General features: G+C 47.4%; 6 protein-coding genes across 6 annotated transcripts; 5 read left to right on the top strand and 1 right to left on the bottom strand.

The window, feature by feature from the left end:
- Positions 1 to 2,175: 2,175 nt before the first annotated feature.
- On the top strand, positions 2,176 to 3,525 carry LOC132262551 (uncharacterized). The gene has a single exon (XM_059761845.1). It carries the CDS (start codon positions 2,176 to 2,178, stop codon positions 3,523 to 3,525), a length of 1,350 nt encoding a protein of 449 aa, XP_059617828.1.
- A 4,123-nt stretch (positions 3,526 to 7,648) lies between these two features.
- Positions 7,649 to 8,491, bottom strand: LOC132262548 (uncharacterized protein K02A2.6-like). The gene is made up of 2 exons (XM_059761831.1): positions 8,126 to 8,491; positions 7,649 to 8,065 (listed from the first exon to the last, which is right to left on the bottom strand). The coding sequence occupies exons 1-2, from the start codon at positions 8,489 to 8,491 to the stop codon at positions 7,649 to 7,651; spliced, it is 783 nt and encodes a 260-aa protein (XP_059617814.1).
- A 126-nt stretch (positions 8,492 to 8,617) lies between these two features.
- Positions 8,618 to 9,823, top strand: LOC132262538 (uncharacterized protein K02A2.6-like). The gene is made up of 2 exons (XM_059761819.1): positions 8,618 to 9,409; positions 9,470 to 9,823. Exons 1-2 carry the CDS (start codon positions 8,618 to 8,620, stop codon positions 9,821 to 9,823), a joined length of 1,146 nt encoding a protein of 381 aa, XP_059617802.1.
- A 1,190-nt stretch (positions 9,824 to 11,013) lies between these two features.
- LOC132262527 (uncharacterized protein K02A2.6-like) lies at positions 11,014 to 13,840 on the top strand. Its single transcript, XM_059761809.1, has 2 exons — positions 11,014 to 13,158; positions 13,706 to 13,840. Exons 1-2 carry the CDS (start codon positions 11,014 to 11,016, stop codon positions 13,838 to 13,840), a joined length of 2,280 nt encoding a protein of 759 aa, XP_059617792.1.
- Positions 13,841 to 13,912: 72 nt separating this feature from the next.
- On the top strand, positions 13,913 to 17,914 carry LOC132262516 (uncharacterized). The gene has a single exon (XM_059761797.1). It carries the CDS (start codon positions 13,913 to 13,915, stop codon positions 17,912 to 17,914), a length of 4,002 nt encoding a protein of 1,333 aa, XP_059617780.1.
- Positions 17,915 to 17,947: 33 nt separating this feature from the next.
- Positions 17,948 to 19,252, top strand: LOC132262578 (uncharacterized). Its single transcript, XM_059761882.1, has one exon. The coding sequence runs from the start codon at positions 17,948 to 17,950 to the stop codon at positions 19,250 to 19,252; it is 1,305 nt and encodes a 434-aa protein (XP_059617865.1).
- Positions 19,253 to 19,580: the final 328 nt, after the last annotated feature.

Here is a 19,580-nt window from a genome sequence, read left to right as displayed (position 1 = left end):
TATTAGAATGTATTATTGGTTTCCGGTCATTGAGTGATCTTGCATTTGACTCAATGACCGGTTCTCGTTTTCCGACAACAAATGAGGGGTTGATTGCTCCACGGGGTACATGGTGGAGTTAAAATTTCCACCTCTGGGAATAAAAATTGTTGCCTCATTTCCTCCTTGGCGAGTAGCATTAAAGTTTGGTCGAGAATTATTGGGATTTTGCCTGGAATGGCTTGTATTTTGGGATCGATTCTGCGATGGAATCTGCGACTGATTTTGCGACTGATTGTATGATTGATTCTGCGACTGATTGTGCGATTGATTGCGTGACTGATTATGAAATTGAGACTGTGAATGAGTGTGATTCGGTGCTGTAGCCGACTGATTGCGCTGAGTAAAATTATTCACACTCTTACCAAATCGATTTCGCGATTGATCAAAATTATTCTGTCTCTGTGATTTCGTGAAAGATGCACCCGAATTCTCATTAGATCCGCTTTGATCAGCGTTCTGCCTAATCTCTTGAGTCTGGGGAGCATTAGTTTTTAATTGACTTTCAGCAAAAAGGATTGCTGATTGCAAATTGCTGAAATCACGAGCCAAGAGCAGAATTCGAGTATCAGAATGACGGATAGAATTCGCAAATGCGTTGATCGCCATCCGAGTGTTAGAGTCTTTTAAACCTGCTGGCAGAGAGCCATCTAATTGGGCCGCATATGCACCATTAAGTGTTTGCAGAGCATCTTGCACCCTCTGGCCATATGCTCTCAGAGATTCTTTGGGATAAATTGACATCCTCTGTAATGCCGTTATTGCGTCGGTTAGACAAACTTCAGGAGAGATCGCTGAGAGGAGAGCACTACGGAAATCTTGATAGGTAGCAAAACTTTGTCCACGAATATGCGTATGAACATCTGGGCTTAGCTTAATTAACAATAGTCTAATATATTCCGCATCTTTTGCAGGGGCTTGATCCGCGAAAAAGTCCTCATAGAGGCCATCACAAATGGATAGAAAATGCGAGACAATGTGTGGCTCACCAGTACATTTTGGGATGTCTCTGTAGATCTCGGTGAACGGGACTATCGGTTGATTCGCCATGTCTGCTGATGATTCCTCTCGATGATCTTGTTGCGATGAGGTGTCTGAAGCTGAAGATGGTGCTACTGATGTTCTGGTCGGTGGTGCTGGTGGAGCGTCTGGAGGTCTCTTAGAAGGCGTCTTCTTCTCTCCGTGTTGACTATTACTGACTGGAGATGCCTCGATGACAGTTGGTTCGTCGTATGAGAGCACTGACGAATCAGATGATGCACCAGATTCCGGAAGGTTTAAGATGTCTTTAATTATCGGCGACACTCCCAATGACAGTGGCGGTAGATTAGGAGGGAGTGGAAATCGTCCTGATGGTCCAGGTCTTGGTGTGATTGGTGTAGATGGTGTAAAATGATCTCCTTGAAGCTCAGGATTGTTGCAAAGAAGGCTTAATGATCCTTGCACAGGTGTTGAAGTTTCATGCGATGGTCGAGTGAGTCTCGGGTGATCTCGGTGTTTTACCACTTCTCTTGAAGATATCGCACTCTGTAGTCGATTGCTGTGTTGCTGTATCTTGCACAAGCTCAGGCTGCGACTTCATGCTATTCTTTTTCACAATCTCAGTTACGGGCTTTACGGTGTCTCTTAAATGCCAGCTTGTACGCCGGTTGGACATCAGAGACAACACTAGAGTTCTTTAAACTATTAAGCACTAATTATTGCACTTAAAAGGACACTTCTGACACCAGTGTTAAGTAACTAAAACACTGAGATCTTATAATCACGCAGAACTTTATTGGTTGAAGGTATTGACGAGACTGACTATACAATTTGGGGGAATGACAATATATGGGGACTTAATTGCTAAATGGGCATTATCAAATATTGGACTATGGATTGGGGTTTTATGCTGAATATTCTTATTCTATAATTGTGTCACAACAATGCCATATGCTGTCTCAACACATGGAACACGAAAGGCAGCTGCTCCTCAACTTGATTGATGATATAATTCAACTCAGTCAATCTCCACACACTCGTCAAAAACGCGGATTACTTGGTTTTGTTGTCAAATTAATCTTTGGCAGCAATGACGATGACCTATACACTCATCTTGAGTCACTTGGACACAACCATAACTCTCTTTTGCAAACAATGAATCAACAGACACTGCTCCTAAATACAAGAGTAACTCAGTCAAACAAAATCATTGAGCAAAAGATGAATCTGTTCAACGACAGAGTTCAGCAAATGCAACAAGTTATCTCTGACATGCAAAATCAGAACTCCGCCATCGATCAAAATCGAATGGACATTCTCATGCTAACAACCTACCTCGGAGCCACTGGATACTATGAAGAGTTGAAGCAAAAATACCAAGCTCTGATACGTGTCCTCACCAATAAGGCCAACAGCATTGATCTCATAAGCAAGACCCAGATTGATGAAAGGATTGAGTTAGCACACAAGAAACTTGGACCAAACTTGATCGTCTCAAGACAGATCCAGCAACCACTCAAGTTCAAGGTAGATAAATCCACCATCTATGTCTACACTTACCTACAGATAGTTGAGACCAATTCCTATCAGCTGATCCATATAACTCCCATTCCTCAACAAATAGGCAACAACACATTTGCCTTACAAGAGATTAAGGAGCCTTTGATCGGAGCAGACTATCACAACTACAAATATTTCGTGATGAAAGACTCCGACCTCAGGAACTGCCACACTATAGAGCCTTCAAGACATGTCTGCGACGTAAACATAGTTTACGACATGTCAAAACATCCCTCATGTGCAATTGATGAAGTTTTCAATAGACATCAGGGAACAACATGTGCGACCAGAAAGGTAGCAGTTAAACAGGTCATTTGGAAACGGCTCAACAGCGACAACACATGGTTTTTCATAACTGAAAAATCAACACCAATCACGATCATGTGTAACGGCTTCAGAGAAGAACTACTGCTCAACAACACAGGGATTCTCCACGTCAAGCGAGAATGCTTTGTCAAAACCAGCTCTCTCACGCTCAGAACAGGGTTCACAATGAAGCTCCAAGCAACAGACATGTTCAGCCGCACTATCAAGCTCCCAGAGATCGACACCATTGAATTCAGAAGGCAGCCCACAGTGATGCTGAACACCACCCACATAATTGGCCGCTCTGAAGACATCTTCACATCAGTAGCTCCACCTGTGCCAACAGTAGTACCACTCATGCTGAGCCCGATGTCACATCCCACTACGTACAGCGTTTCAGGAGTCATCGGATTCATCATTCTCATCTTCATACTCTTCAAGACAAGGGCACACTGGACCAAAATCTTTCATCGGAAGAAGTCAACAGAGCAGCCAGGAAATTTGCAGGAGCCACAGACAGAGGCCTCAAACCACAATCTGCCTCTAGTACAACGACTCCAGCTCATTCTCCAACCCAACAAGGAAACTTCGGATCTTCCCGGCGGCCAGGATGTTCCGGTTGAAACATGCAGTAAATGAATGTTAGATTTAAGTCCGAAATTGAGACACTATTTTTTACTATTTCTAACATTCTCAGGCCAAGCAAACTTAGTTTAAGTAATAGATATACATCTTAATCGCCAGGTTTAGGTCAAAAAGGTTTCAAATTTCAGCTAGATTAGAAAATAATAGTACCATTTCTAACCCCTTGCACGGCGGTGTAAAATATGCCATTTCCACCGCGAAAACCCGAATATATTTCAGCACACTAGATACTAACCACAACAAGGATCAAGTCCTGACTGAATCCTTGTTGATAAGATAAGATAAATGGGAGAAAAATCAAATAATCTAATCTCCATATAAAGTCATATGAGTCACACACTCGATGACCCACATTCAGAAAAATGCAGCGGGTGCATTTCTCGCCACCACTTTTCGTCACTTCTTTTGTCACTTTGAATTTGTCGATATTACAATTTGTCGCCGAATTAATTAAGTAGGGATAAGAATTTTGTGTATAAAAGACGGTGTAATGCATTGAATAAATCAGACTTCGCATGGAAATCCAGCAGCTTTCAATAAGTAAGCTTCCCTTCCATTAATATTTGCGATTTCTCAGGACCACTTAGCCTTGTCCGCAGCACCTCCAGTGCTTCTTTCAGCGGCTAAGTCTCTGGCTAATATCAGCGGCACTCTTGCCATTCATATTAGCGGCCAGAGTCGGCTCTTTCCCTGCCTCTACCAGCGGCTCCTCTTCAAGGAGCTCCAGTAAAAGCGGCAGTAGAGAAAGAAGTATTTTCTGAGGCTAAACCTTAGCCCAGTGCAAATCGGAGGCACCACCGGTGGTCGCCACTCACCAGGGAGCATTCTTGCTTAAGCCCGGTGGCATTAGATTGCCGTTGACCGAAGGCATTTTAGTCCATACAGGACGCGCCTTGCACTGTTGCAGAAGATACTTTGTTCTCTAGAGGGAGCAAGGGGACCTCTTGAAGAAATCGAGAGGCGACTTTCCTCCAGCAAAGTAATTCTCTAAAAAAGCCGATAGAGAATCTTTACACCAGAATTAGATCGATCGGTCCTGGTGTCATAAAGCAAGGATCTGCTATGGGAATGTTGTCCACATTAAAACTCTTGTATGATGCAGAACTGATCTCCGTTTGAGGCAAGAATCCTGTGAGTGACGAGAGTACCAGGGCGTTCAGCTCCAGCTGAAAGGTCGAGGGGAATCTTGGGGCCATGGTGAGACATATCTGATGTCGTGAAGTTGGAGCGGGTGCTCCAGCTATGCCTCTGACTGGTGCGTTGATCTTCACCCGAGGCAGAGCTAAGTCCTGAGCTGCTCTTTCTGATATAAACGAATCTCCAGATCCAGTGTCTATCAAAGCTCGTAGGAGTGTCCATGAACCATCAGCCTGTTTTACTTTAAGGAGAGCTGTGGGAAACAGAGGTGTTGCCGCAGCTGCGTGCAAGGCCAGTCGTTCCTCAAATTCATCCTTATTATCCCTGATGCTTACTAGAGCATCAGTGGGCTCCGCTTCCTCTTCTTCGAAATGTAACGTCTCATGATGTTCTTCGTCACATTGCTTGCACATATGAACCTTTGTGCACTCTTTGTCCCTGTCCTTTTTATGCCCGAGGCAATTTAGGCACAAGTCCAGCTTTATCGCCATCTGAAGCCTCTGATCTGATGTCAATTCCAGATATCTTGGACAGCTGGCGAGTGTGTGCTCCTCTTTGCACAGAAAACAAACCATCGTTGGCTTGGTCGACGTGGAGTGATACGATTTGTTGCTATCAATCCTATCCTTTCCTCCTTTCTTCTTCTCAGCGAAGTTCCTGATAGAAGACAGTACGAGATGTCTCTTGAACAGGAATTTAAGAAACTGTTTTACAGTAGGCACCTCGGTTGGCTCATCCAATGATTGTTCGAACAGCTGAATCGATTCATCATCCAGCTTCCTTATGCACATCCCTATTATCAAGGGATCCCAGTGCTCCGTGCGGTAACCTAGGCTTCCTAGCCCGGCGAGTACTTCGTTGAGCCTGTCGTGTAGATCAACGATGTCCTTGGCGCTGCGGTATTCGACTCTCCTGACGTCGAGCAACAGATTCACATAATCAAAGGTCGTCTTCCTTTTGTGATCATATCTGTTTCTTAGCAAGTCCAGCGCCGCTTTGTAGTGATCACCTGTAGGCGAAAGGTGACTCACTAACCGCTTTGCGTCCCCCTCCAGGTAGGACAGAAGATACGACATCTTGTCCGTATCGCAATGGTTCGGGTCGTTGTGAATAACGTGAGAAAACATTTCAAAAAATCCGCGCCACTCACTGGTTTTTCCACTAAACATGGGCACCTTTAGTGGCGGCAAATTTGGCCTCTTGTTCTCTCGCTTCAGCTCATCCATGACCATACGCAACATTTGCCCTCTTCCAATTTGAAGGACGAAAGGGTCTGAATCATTTTCCGCCGAGCGGAAAATATCGTCATTTTCCTCGTCGTCAAGGAAATTTGACTTGGAGCGGTCCTGTTTGCTCCTTGATCCTCCTGATTGAGAATCCTTCCATTCCAATGGTTTCTCCTTATGGGAATTTTTCTTTTTTGTGACCACTTTTTTGTACTTGTCAGCCTCCTCGGCCTGCAAAAAATCTCCCTGGGACTCTTTTAGTGTCTTATCATTGACGTGGGGCAATGTCGGGACTTCGCCAACAGAGTCGTCCTCTGAATCCTGAATGACACTCTTGCACATCTCCTGATATGCCTTTGACATGCCCTCCCGGGCCTCCTCGTAAAACGCTTTTATGTCCTCAAAAAGAGTGGTGCGAAAATATTGGTTGTCAGGCTCCAAATGTTCCACGAGAATCCCGTGATTTGTGGAAATGGTGGCCCAAAGCTTCTGGAGCTTGTCCATTGCTTTTCCAATATAATCCGCAGTTTTCCTGTTCCCCTCCTTTTTGAAATGTTTCCATAAGCGCTCCATATCTGCTGCGCGCGCCGCAGATTCAGCTAAAATCGCCGTGGTGTCCATGGCTTACGAATAGCGTGTGAAGAGGAATGGAAAAAATACACTGTCGCGAAGAGAAAAATGCACGCGCGCGATGTGGCAGTGAAGTTATTTGCCGAGCCAGCCAAATTTTTTCGTGCCCACGATGACGCGTTATTGAAATTATACGCGCTTCTTCCGTCGATGTTTTTTGTGTATTAATTCCTTCAGCTTGGACTTCCAAGTCCTTTACCTCCTCCAGGAGTGTTTCCAGATCCTTGATGATCTTAATGCGCCTCTTGGCATGAATTTTTATCCCTCTGCGCAAACTCTTTGAGCGCTCAAGCAAATGATAAAGGTTTTCGCAAGGAAATTGGGGGAATAAAATTCGTCGAATTTAAGAAGACGTTAAACGACAGCAAAGACTTGGGTTTTCCGTGGTCTCGAAGGACCATGAAAGCGAGAAAAGATGGAGTGATATCGGTGTGGCAGAGCTGGTGGCGAGATTCAGGAAAACCCTGGGAATCTCTCCTGCCGTTTGGGTCTTCTCTTGGGGGAAGGAAATTGCACCTCACGAGCGAGTATTCGCTCGAATGGGATGTAATCTCTTTAACCAAAGGTGACTGGCGCGAATGGATCGCGGCCGAGTTCCTTTGTGGGGTTGAGGGTGAACAATTAAACACTTGATTGCACTTAACACTTAATCTACTTTACTTCACTAACTAACTATAAATTCAATAAACAGTCATTAACAATAAGAAAATCAATGAAAGGTGGCTCCTGCCTGAACTTTTTGGCTCTTGCCGTTTGCAAATACTTCTTAGTACTGTTGGTCTCTTGACCACGCGAATTGTCTTAAAAACGCAAAGTTGCAGTTACTGCATCACCCATTGTTGGGCTTCTATGCACAGCCCAAAGGCTGTTTCACTGCACAAATGCGAAAGACGACTGAAATTAATTGTCGCCCGCGTCTCAATATATTGCAAATTTGTTTACGCTTCTCCTGAGGGAAGAAGTGTAAACGGCGAGAGTGGGAGAACTCTCCGCCCTTATTACTACATCAGCAAAACTGATCACAGCGTGGGTCGTCCCCGCTGTTCAAGTTAGCCTAAAATTAATTATAATGGGAATTATAAGATGGGAATTATTGATACAAAATTAACACAAATAAACCCTGTTCATTTCTCATGAACACATTCAATCCCAAAGAGATTATCGTGAGCGCTGGGCGATACGAGGCATCGCCGCTGGATCTCTTTGCCGTGGAATCGAATAGTAGCCTCAAACTGTCCAAGCACCTGGATGCGACTGGCCTGAGCATCGCGGACAGTGAGTGAAGATTCTTGAAGCGCCGGCTTGCCAATCTTCTCCCAGGCGTCTCTGGTCATAACAGAGACATCGGCAGCGCTGTCGAGCTGGAACAAGAGCGGCTGACCGTTGACCACAGGAGTGAGGTATCGTCGACCACGATACCGTTCTGAGTGTATGGCGTTAGCGCGGGCTTGCTGATTCTTCCTCTTCTTGGCGATGTTCTTCCTTCCGCGCTGTGCCTTGGGCTTCCCGGAGGAGGACTGAGCAGGTGGGCAGTACCCCGTCTTGTGGCCAATTTGGCCACAATCCTAGCACTTCGTCTCACGGTGGTTGCAGTCCCTCACGAAATGCATAGCACCGCACAGGAAGCAGGGCCGCGGAGGATGATCCCTCTTACCATGATTCGCATGGTTCTTCTTCACACTCACGACACTCACAGACGCGGCCGGGACGATATCGAGACGAGCATCCTTCTTCACGTTGGATAAGCGACGGGCCTCGTCGATGAGGAAGTCGACGTTGATCTTCTCTGAGTCCGTCTCCAATTTCGCCAGCAATTGCTCACGTACGGAGATGTGGCGGTCACTCCGGATGCTGATGCAGAACATGAGAGCCTTGAATTGGTCCGGAGTGCAGGCACTGATTTGGAAGTCTTCGCATAGACTGTTGATGAGGCCACCGTGGTTGCCCCAATCATCAGCCTCGTCCATGGTGTATTGGAGGCACTTTCTCCGCATGCTGAAGAGCGATTCACCTTTCCCGAAGAGATCTAGGATCATCTAACTCCCTGAAATCCCCAGGTATTTATCTTCCCGCCACAACATCTGGCGAACGAGATGGCTGACGAATCTGCTGCCAGCTTCCTCAAGGCAATTGAGAATCTCATCGAGCGGAAACTCGCCGAGAAATCACCTGACTCACCACGTGCTACCGCATGCTCGACTCCCGCACCTGAAGTCGAGGCTCTAGCTCGTGCCATCACGCCATTTACGGACTCACCGGACCAGAATCTGACCTTCGAGACATGGTTCAGCCGCTACAAGTCGACATTCCTGGAAGACGGGAAGAATCTGGATGAAGCGGCGCGAGTCAGACTTCTGCTACGGCGATTGGACGGTGCAGCGTATGCTCGATACGCTAACCTTCTCCGGCCTCGAGATCCCGCCGAGATCTCGTTTGAAGAGAATGTCCGGAGACTTTCTCGACTCTTCGGGAAAGGTGAATCGTTCTTCAGCATGCGGAGAAAGTGCCTCCAATACACCATGGACGAGGCTGATGATTGGGGCAACCACGGTGGCCTCATCAACAGTCTATGCGAAGACTTCCAAATCAGTGCCTGCACTCCGGACCAATTCAAGGCTCTCATGTTCTGCATCAGCATCCGGAGTGACCGCCACATCTCCGTACGTGAGCAATTGCTGGCGAAATTGGAGACGGACTCAGAGAAGATCAACGTCGACTTCCTCATCGACGAGGCCCGTCGCTTATCCAACGTGAAGAAGGATGCTCGTCTCGATATCGTCCCGGCCGCGTCTGTGAGTGTCGTGAGTGTGAAGAAGAACCATGCGAATCATGGTAAGAGGGATCATCCTCCGCGGCCCTGCTTCCTGTGCGGTGCTATGCATTTCGTGAGGGACTGCAACCACCGTGAGACGAAGTGCTAGGATTGTGGCCAAATTGGCCACAAGACGGGGTACTGCCCACCTGCTCAGTCCTCCTCCGGGAAGCCCAAGGCACAGCGCGGAAGGAAGAACATCGCCAAGAAGAGGAAGAATCAGCAAGCCCGCGCTAACGCCATACACTCAGAACGGTATCGTGGTCGACGATACCTCACTCCTGTGGTCAACGGTCAGCCGCTCTTGTTCCAGCTCGACAGCGCTGCCGATGTCTCTGTTATGACCAGAGACGCCTGGGAGAAGATTGGCAAGCCGGCGCTTCAAGAATCTTCACTCACTGTCCGCGATGCTCAGGCCAATCGCATCCAGGTGCTTGGACAGTTTGAGGCTACTATTCGATTCCACGGCAAAGATGTAGCGAACTAATGTATTCCGATTCAAAAGATAGAGGGAGTTAAGAGAAGTTAAGAGTAAGAGACTAGAATAAGAGAGAAATGTATGATAAAACCCCGGACTGGATTACAATAAAGCGGAGTTGAGTTTGGGACGTCAGGCGTTTCACTTCATCTGGTGTTTTCGCCAATAACTGTGGGAAAGTGCAAGTGAAAAGTTGTGTGACTGTGATTAATCGTCGATGCATCGTAGTCTGCACCTCAGAGGCAGAGTTGTTATATCAAAGGACAATCCGCAAAGGAAAAACAAGCAGCAAAAGAACCACAAGGAACAACAGAAGGATCAACATAACATAACAGTGCAAAATCAATCAATTTCTGAGGAAATTCCAGACACATCGGTAAATTTTCCGAGAGAGAATATCACTCCTCTCATCAAACAAATTCAACGACTACCAGTGAGCCTCAACTCCCCACGGATTCCATTAGCCATACAAAAGAGCATAGCAGATTGGGATTTGTCGCCGACGTCAATCGACAACACAATTACATCCACTCGAACGTCCTTACCACTCAATAGTACGTTCACCTTTCAACCTCGATCATCCTTGTCATCAACACAGATGCCTCTTCAGAGATCGCCTACATCTAGATTAGATTAGATTAGATTAGAGATGGGGGTGGTGCAAGAAGTCTTGCTCCACGGCATCCAGGCCATCTGACGGGCCCTTTATGCATCCCCGATACAAAATAACATCTACTATATGTTGGGACAAATCTTCCCGCCAAAAGACTGCGAGAAACCTTTTGTGCCGGGAATTGTGGCAGTGCCCGGGAACGGGATTCGCTCACTCGCTTCCTGGCCACCACAGCGAACACATCGTAGTTTTGAGTCTTTGTTAAGTTGAGTGAAATTCAGTGTTAATAAATACAATTAATCAAGCAAGACGTCGAGTCCTCAATCACAGCACGGACTCTTCTCAATCGGCGAAGCGGCTGGGATCTAATATCCTCGTCTTAATTAAAGGTAAATCCCAAGCTGCAACATCTGGCGACGAGCTGAGTGATGACTCCACATCAGGGCAGAGTCTTTGGCTTCAGTGCAGAGCTCCGGAACGTCTAAGACAAAGAAGCAGCCGTTACATTGTCCGGGCGCACTTTCCCGCCAATTTGGTGCATCATAACGGCAGGACCAGTCCGGGCTATTGCATTCACTGCTGAACAATGTCGAATCCCAATGCAGCTGCTGGACAAGTGGATCCACTCAAGCAGATCACTGACTTTCTGGCGGCTCAGCAGCAGACGTTGAACTATTTGCTGAACAGATCTCATGACCATGAAGGCCTCATCGATACTTTGGCGGCAACATGCACGACCTTCTCGTTTGACCCCGAGAACGGTGTCACCTTTGAGGATTGGTATCGTCGTCACGAAGACATTATCAAAGTTGACGGTGAAGTTCTCAGTGATTCCGCCAAAGTCCGTCTTCTATTGAGGAAATTGGACTCAGTGTCGTTCGCGCGGTATTCCAAATTCATCTTGCCAAAGAATACTCGCGACCTGAAGTTCGATGAGACGGTCAAGATCCTCTCGGACATCTTCACGGCACCAGTGTCGATCTTTTCAAAGCGCTGGAAGTGTCTTCAAGTGGAAATGAAGGAGACAGAGGACTTCATTGACTACATGGGTCGCGTTAATCAGCTGTGCGAGGATTTCCAATTCAACACCCTCAAGCTCGACTCATTCAAAGCGCTAATTTTTGTGCTGGGCCTCAAAAACCCGCGATTCGCCGAAGTTCGAACGCGGTTGCTCCACAAATTCGACACCAAGGTGGAAGGCATCGATCTCGCGTTTCTTCTTGAGGAGGCTAAACGTTTCACCAACCTGAAGAAAGACGCAGCGCTTGTGGGCTTTTCTGAGCACACATTCGAGCCACCAACAGCCACAGCGAAGGTCGTGAAGAAGCATTTCAAGCCAAAGCCCAATCGAAAGCAATTCAACACTCAAAACTCTGCTCCATCGCACTCAAAAGACTCTAACGATAAAGATCGACCAAGATCTCCTTGCTGGTTCTGTGGAAACATGCATTACTCGAGGGATTGCACATACAAACAGCACAAGTGCACTTCCTGCAATTCCGTTGGCCACAAAGACGGATATTGCCTCAGCGCAAGTAAGGCCAGGAAGTCAACCAGATCAAATGTTGTCCATATCGCCAACTGTGCCACAAGTGAGACACGGCGTTTCATCGACGTCTCAATCAACCATCACGATGTCTCACTGCAGTACGACACAGCCAGCGACCTGACCATCATCTCACACAAGATATGGAAGGAAATTGGATCTCCTGCTCTCACCAACACGCAGATCAGGGTCAAGGATGCTCAACTCAACGTCATGAGTATTCTTGGGGAGTTTGAATGCACAATCAAACTCAACGGCGCCACACACACAGGAAGATGTTTCGTCTCAGGGTCCAATAGCAACCTTTTCGGCATCGAGTGGATTCAGCTTTTTGATCTTTGGTCAAAGCCAGCTGATTCTTTTTGTCGGAACGTCTCAGTTGCTCCAATCGACAAGGCGAGACTCATCCAGCAGCTCAAGGAGGAGTTCAAAAACGTCTTCGATGATGGACTGGGACTCTGCACCAAGACGACCGCCACACTTCAGCTCAAGGAAGGGGCCAAGCCAATCTTCAGGGCCGAAAGACCAGTTCCTTATCACGTCATGGACTTGGTCGAGTGTGAGCTGCAGCGTCTTGAGGACAAAGGCATCATCAAACCAGTGACTTCTTCCGAGTGGGCTGCCCCAATTGTGGTCGCAAGAAAGGCAAACGGCTCTGTGAGAATCTGCGGCGACTATTCAACGGGTCTCAACAGCGCGTTGGAAGACAACAAATATCCAATCCCAACGCCTGACGACATCTTCCAGAAGCTGGCATCTGGTAAGATATTCAGCAATATCGATCTGTCCGATGCCTATTTACAGATCCCCGTTGATGAGGACTCACAGAAGCTCTTGACCATTCACACACACCGTAGTCTTTATCATTTCACACGCCTTGCACCTGGCGTATCAGTCGCCCCAGGACAATTCCAGGCCATTGTCGAGGGAATGCTGGCAGGCATAGACAATGTCGCAGTTTACTTTGATGACATCTGCGTCTCAGGTCCAGACATCACGTCGCACATCGCCACAGTCAGAAGAGTGCTTCAACGCCTTGAAGAGTATGGTTTCCACATCAAGCTGGAGAAGTGCAACTTTTTCCAGGCACAAGTCAAGTACTTGGGCCATATTCTGGACTCTCAAGGACTGAGACCCGATCCTGCGAAAGTCGCGGCCATCACGAACATGCCACCACCTCAGGATGTTCCACAACTGCGATCTTTCCTTGGCGCAATCAATTATTACTGCAAATTCGTCAAGCAAATGAGCAGTCTGCGCGCGCCAATGGATTTTCTCTTGCGCGATGGAGCAAAGTGGCTGTTGACGCATTTCACTGCAGAAATATCGTCGAGTGCGCTTCACGCCACAGAGATAAGAAAACCAGTTGCTTATCCAGTCCCGCTAGGGCACCAAAATTTAATCTATTTGTCTCTTGTGTAATTTTGCCTTCACCACTCTTTACCAGACCATCCAGCGTACCACATCGCGACTTATACACAATTATTGAATAATTAAATTCCAATTCAGCAACTTTTGCCATTTGAAGTGTAGAAAGTTTAAATATATTCGTTCTAAGTGAAGTGGAATATCTTTTTTACACCTCCACCGATCACCCAAGCTGTGCCACCAGAGGGGGAGAAAAATTTTTGCCCTCCGAGCCACATAGGCTAAATAAGTGAACAATTGCAGGTTGGTGCCCACCCATTTTTGCCCTTCAAGCCAGATAGGCTAAATAAGTGAACAATTGCAGGTTGGTGCCCACCCATTTTGGCCCTTCGAGGCAACGCCGACCAATTTGCGAAGGCGTCCACCAGCTTTTGCGGTGACCAAGTGCAGTCCACGCCGCCATTCAGCTCTGCCGTATCAATCTTCACACGCCAAGTAAGTTGTAACAGTGTAGAGTGAAAATTTGTGCAATTCCCATCTTTTTTTCCTTTCGCTCTCACCCTGTTTGATCATGACTCTCCTGAGCAAAAGAGCAACACTTAAGGGTCACCTGACTCGCATTGAAAATTATGTTGATTCCGTTCGCAAGGATGAGGCTTCCTTTTCGGCTACAGATATTGCCTCCAACATAACTAAACTTGATGACCTTAAAGCTCAACTCACAATGGTTCATGAAGAGCTAGTGAATACGGGAAATAATTCGGTGACTGAATATGAGGAGCACTCGAGAATCATGGAGCGAATTAGTCAGTTGAGGAGAATTTTGGGTGATGCTTTGGACCGGAAGGATGATAATGATGATCCTTTGCCCATCCCTGGCCCTTCTGGCTCTAATCATCAGCCATCAGCTCAAATTTCTGGTGATTCGTCAATTGCTAATTTAGAAAAAGCTCTTGCCATGCTCATTACTCATCAAGCACAAGCAGAGGTGCGCAATCAGAGCTTTTTTGATAAGCTGACCAATGTAGTGGCCCTCAGTTCACGGTTAGAACCACACGACGTCAGAAATCAGTCCCATTTGAAGCTCCCTGTGTTAACGGTCCCAGAATTTTCCGGTGATTACACTGTCTGGCATCACTTTAAAGACATGTTCAGCAGCATTGTTCATCTTAACCCTCGCCTCACTGATGTGCAACGTATGCAATATTTGGTCTCCTCAATCAAGGGAAATGCGAAGAAGTTGATTGATAGTTTGGCCATCACAGATGCCAATTATTCTGTTGCGTGGGACACATTAGTGGGACAATATGACGATCAGCAGTCTGTTGTGCATCATCACATTGCGCGCTTTTGCACGATGCCAGCAATTTCCACTTCCTCAGTTGATGCTCTTACGGATCTTTTTGCCACCGCCAATTCAGTTTTAAATTCCCTCGACGCACTTGATGTCAAGGAAAGAGATCCGTGGGTCATTTATTTGCTTTTGGAGAAGCTCGACCATGAAACCCAAGTTCTGTGGTCTCGCGAGGTTAAGAGTCAATCACCAACGATGGTCCAATTCTTGCAGTTTCTGAGAGAGAGACTAAAGTCCATTGCACAGTATAATTCTTACCCGGCCAAATCCTCATCTCAGGCCACCAAGTCCACTCCAGCTGGCCCAACCAGCAATAAGAATCTCAAGCCACAAAAAGCCACAGTTCTCTCTGCCACTGCACAATCTCCTTGTCCTGGATGCAAAAAAGAAGGCCACAAGTTGTTCAAGTGTCACAAGTTCATTGCCATGCCCTCCATAGAACGTCTGGAACTTGTCAGGAACAACAAACTGTGCCGAAAATGTATCACCGAGACACATTTGACGAAGGATTGTACATTTTTCACTTGCCGGAAATGCTCCAAACACCACAACACACTTTTGCACGAAGCCTTTCAGTCTGAGTCCTCACAATCCACTCCTGCTCAGCAGCAGACCCAATCGAATGATAGGCCCACAGACCCCTCACAGTCTGACTCCACAGCCATTGTCGGCTCTTCCACTGCCTCTCGCCCTGCTGTGAAGGTATTTCTGGAGACGGTTGTGGTACGAGTCTTGGATAAGTTCGGTGTTCCGCAGCTGTGCAGAGCTTTGCTGGATTCCGGAGCTCAAGTCAATCTGATTTCACAGCCCCTATTCCAAAGACTTCGGCTGCCCAAATCTCTGTCCGATGTGTACAGTGGGAGGGTGGTTGGAGGTGGAGCCAAGTCCAAATTCCAGGCTGAATGTTGTGTGCAGGCAGTTGACAATCAAGATGTCCATTTTTCGATGACATGCCAAAATGTTCCCGCAGTGTTGGAACAAAAGTTGCCTAATTGGAAGGTACAGGTGGATCAGATCGCCATTCCCTCAGAGATCTCCCTTGCCGACCCAACATGGCAAGTGTCTCAGCCCATTGATTTGCTGATAAGCAACGAATTCTATAACGAGATATTCACCAGACAGATAATGAGATTGGGCAAAGGCTTGCCAATTCTCAAAGAGAGCTGCTTTGGATGGGTTGTTTCTGGCGCCTATGCTAGCTCGTCACAGACGCGACAATCAGACCAGGTCGCGTATGTTGGAACGACGCTGGCCTCCATCGACTCATCGGTCCGGAAGTTTTGGGAAATAGAAGAAGTTTCCACTGCCCATCCTAAGACACTTGATCATGAGATCGTGGAGAACTGCTTCCAAGAGTCCACTGTCCGCGATGACACTGGAAGATATGTTGTGAAGATCCCCTTTCGCCCCAGTTTAGTGCGTCTTCATAACAATTTGCCAAATGCCACCAGACAATTTCTCAGTCTCGAGCGTCGTTTGTCCGCCAACCCAGAGATAAAAAGCCAATATCACGCTGCGATGCAGGAGAATTTCGACTTGCGATTTTTTGAGGAGGTTCCCCCAGATGAGATCACTTCCACTTCTTACTATATGCCTCATCACGCTGTTGCTAAGAAGTCCTCCTCAGGAGTTAAAGTTCGCATCGTCATGAATGCCAGTTCAAAATCCCAAACAGGCCTCAGCCTGAATGATGTTGCCATGGTGGGCCCGACAGTTCAGCCCGACATCGTCGCAATTCTCCTCAGATTCCGAGAACACCCGTTTGCATTCTGTTGTGATATCCAGAAGATGTATCCTCAGGTGCTAATTCATCCCTCCCACAAAGACTACCATCGCATTGTGTGGCGATTCCGAGATTCGGAACCCATTCGTCATTATAGGGCGAGAGGAGTTTGCTTCGGCGTAAGTTCATCGCCTTATCTCGCGACAAGAGTCCTCATCGATCTGGCGGATAGAGAAGAGGTAAAATTTCCACTCGCTGCTAAGGCACTGAAGGAGAATTTTTATGTGGACGATTGTCTCGCATCATGCCCATCCATTTCCGATGCACTTGAAACTCAACGGCAGTTGAAGGAATTGTTGAGTTCCGCTGGCATGACGCTCGCCAAATGGTGTGTCAGCAGTCCAGAAATCACAGAGGAAGTAGAACCCTCACAGGTGCGCAGCATCTTTCCTGAACAGTCCAAGGCTCTAAGCATGCTTTGGCACCCTCAGAATGATGTTTTCGTCTTCCAGCTCACTCGAGATTTCATTGACGTCAATTCAAAGCGAGAAGTCCTCGCGGCAATTGCGTCACTTTATGATCCTCTTGGTTTCGTCTCTCCAGTGATTGTTATTGGAAAATTGATCATGCAGGCCCTTTGGAAAGAGGAAAAGTTGGATTGGGATGATCCGCTTCCGGAACATATCAGTTCCCAATGGAAACAATTAGCCGAAGGTCTTCCAACCCTTCAGGAGATCAAAGTTCAGCGCCCAATGTCGACTTTGACGTCTCCCAAGTCCACCGAGTTGCATGTCTTCTGCGACAGCAGCTCAGTTGCATATGGTGCCGTGGCTTATGTGGTCACAGAGGATGATATCCATGGTCGCCAGTCTCAGATTCTGATGGCAAAGTCGCGCATTGCTCCCACATCGTCGATCACCATCCCCAAATTGGAATTGTGTGCCGCAGCTCTAGGCTCTCAGTTGGCCCACAAGATCAGAAATGCTCTCTCAGTCACGGAATATTTCTTGTGGACAGACTCGACGATTGTTTTGGGGCAAATCAGATCAAACCGCATTAAATTTGACGTTTTCACCGCGCATAGAATCGCTGAGATTCTCAGACTGACGGACGGTTCGAAATGGCAGCACGTACCGGGAGCCTCAAATCCTGCGGACGTTGTATCGCGTGGTATGTTGCCCACAGAATTGAAAAGTTCATCTATATGGTGGACGGGCCCAGAGTTTTTGTTGGGTAAGGCCGAAAACTGGCCTCAAGACCCGTATAGTGTCACGCTCATTGCTTCGTCGACTGCCATTATCAATCAGGTCCCAGAAAGTCACATCCTTGACACCATCCTTGAAAGATCCAGCAGTTATCTGCGGATACAAAGAATCCTAGCATACGTGCTAAGAGTCCTGACAGGTTCGCCTAGTCGCATTAGAGGTCCCATTACATCCCAAGAACTCCTAAAATCAGAGCACAAACTAGTATCTTTTGCACAAGCTCAACACTAGGCAGAAGTGAGATCAGCCATTGCCGATGGCACCATGTGGACCAGCAGGAGGTTCGCCCATGTGCGCCACTTGACTCCCTTCATTGATGGAGAGGGAATCATCAGAGTGGGTGGCCGACTGGCTCAATCGCCTGCAAACTACGATGCCCGCCATCCAATTCTTCTGCCCAAGTGTCGCCTCGCCACGATTATCGCCACCCACACACACAAGAATAACATGCACGCGGGACCACAACTGCTTCTGGCCACTCTGCGTCAGAAATATTGGCCGCTGGGAGGAAGAAATCTGACCAGAAACGTCGCTCGCTCATGTGTTGTGTGCTGGAAAACCAAGCCGATCCGACAGGAGCAGAGAATGGGAGATCTTCCCACGAGTAGGACAGATCACGTGGCTCCATTCAAAGTGTGTGGCATCGATTTCTGCGGCCCAGTCCTCACGCGTCCTAGCTACAAGAGAGGAGGTACATCATATAAGACGTACATTTGCGCCTTTGTCTGCTTCACGACGAAAGCCATTCACCTGGAAGTTGTCGGCAGTCTCTCATCCGAGGGCTTCGTCGCTGCGCTGCGGAGATTCGCGGCCAGGAGAGCTGCTCCAAGCGACATCTTCTGCGATAATGTCACCAATTTTCGCGGAGCCAGCGCAGAGTTGGCAAAGTTTCTGCGAGACATCCAGTCATTGCCAGACGTCGTTTTAGAGGCAGCCCCCAAGGGCATCAATTGGCACTTCGCGCCACCAAGATCTCCTCATCATGGCGGACTTTATGAGGCGGCGATCAAGTCCCTCAAACATCACTTAGCCAGAGAAGTTGGACAGACTATTCTCACATTCGAGGAGTTGAACACCATCGTAGCACAGATCGAAGCCATCCTCAATAGCAGACCAATCACGCCACTCTCCGAGGATCCAAATGAGATGTTCGCGTTGACTCCTGGCCACTTTTTAGTGGGACGCCCACTGAACGCGCTCCCGGATCAGACGCTCATAGATGTTGCGCCAAATCGTCTCTCCAGATGGCAACTTTGCCAGAAGATTCTGCAGCACTTCGCCCATCGTTGGAGGAAAGAATATCTCCATCTTCTTCAGAAGAGAGTCAAATGGACGCAGGAAGCGGACAACTTGAAGATTGGAGACATCGTTCTCATCGGCGACGATTCAATGGCCACACATCAATGGCCAATGGGCATCATCGAGGAGCTTCATCCGGGCAGAGATGGACGATGCAGAGTCGTCACGATCAGGACAGCAAGGGGTAAATACAAAAGGGCAGTTCAGAGGCTGTCCAAATTGCCCATCGAGGGACTCCCGCCCTCATCATCGGCCCCCCCAGGATGTTGACGCATTTCACTGCAGAAATATCGTCGAGTGCGCTTCACGCCACAGAGATAAGAAAACCAGTTGCTTATCCAGTCCCGCTAGGGCACCAAAATTTAATCTATTTGTCTCTTGTGTAATTTTGCCTTCACCACTCTTTACCAGACCATCCAGCGTACCACATCGCGACTTATACACAATTATTGAATAATTAAATTCCAAATCTACAACATTTGCCCTCTGAAGTGTATAAAGTTTAAATATAGTTAATTATACGTGAAGTGAAACATCTCTTTTACACCTCCACCGATCATCCAAGCTGTGCCACCAGAGGGGGAGAAAAATTTTTGCC

The sequence above is a fragment of the Phlebotomus argentipes genome, unplaced genomic scaffold (genome assembly GCF_947086385.1).
Source record: "Phlebotomus argentipes unplaced genomic scaffold, Phlebotomus argentipes genome assembly contig_3, whole genome shotgun sequence".
Classification (NCBI taxonomy): Eukaryota; Metazoa; Arthropoda; class Insecta; order Diptera; family Psychodidae; genus Phlebotomus; species Phlebotomus argentipes.
The sequence above is the reverse complement of the archived record's forward strand: the minus strand, read 5'-3'. Positions and strand labels throughout refer to the sequence as shown.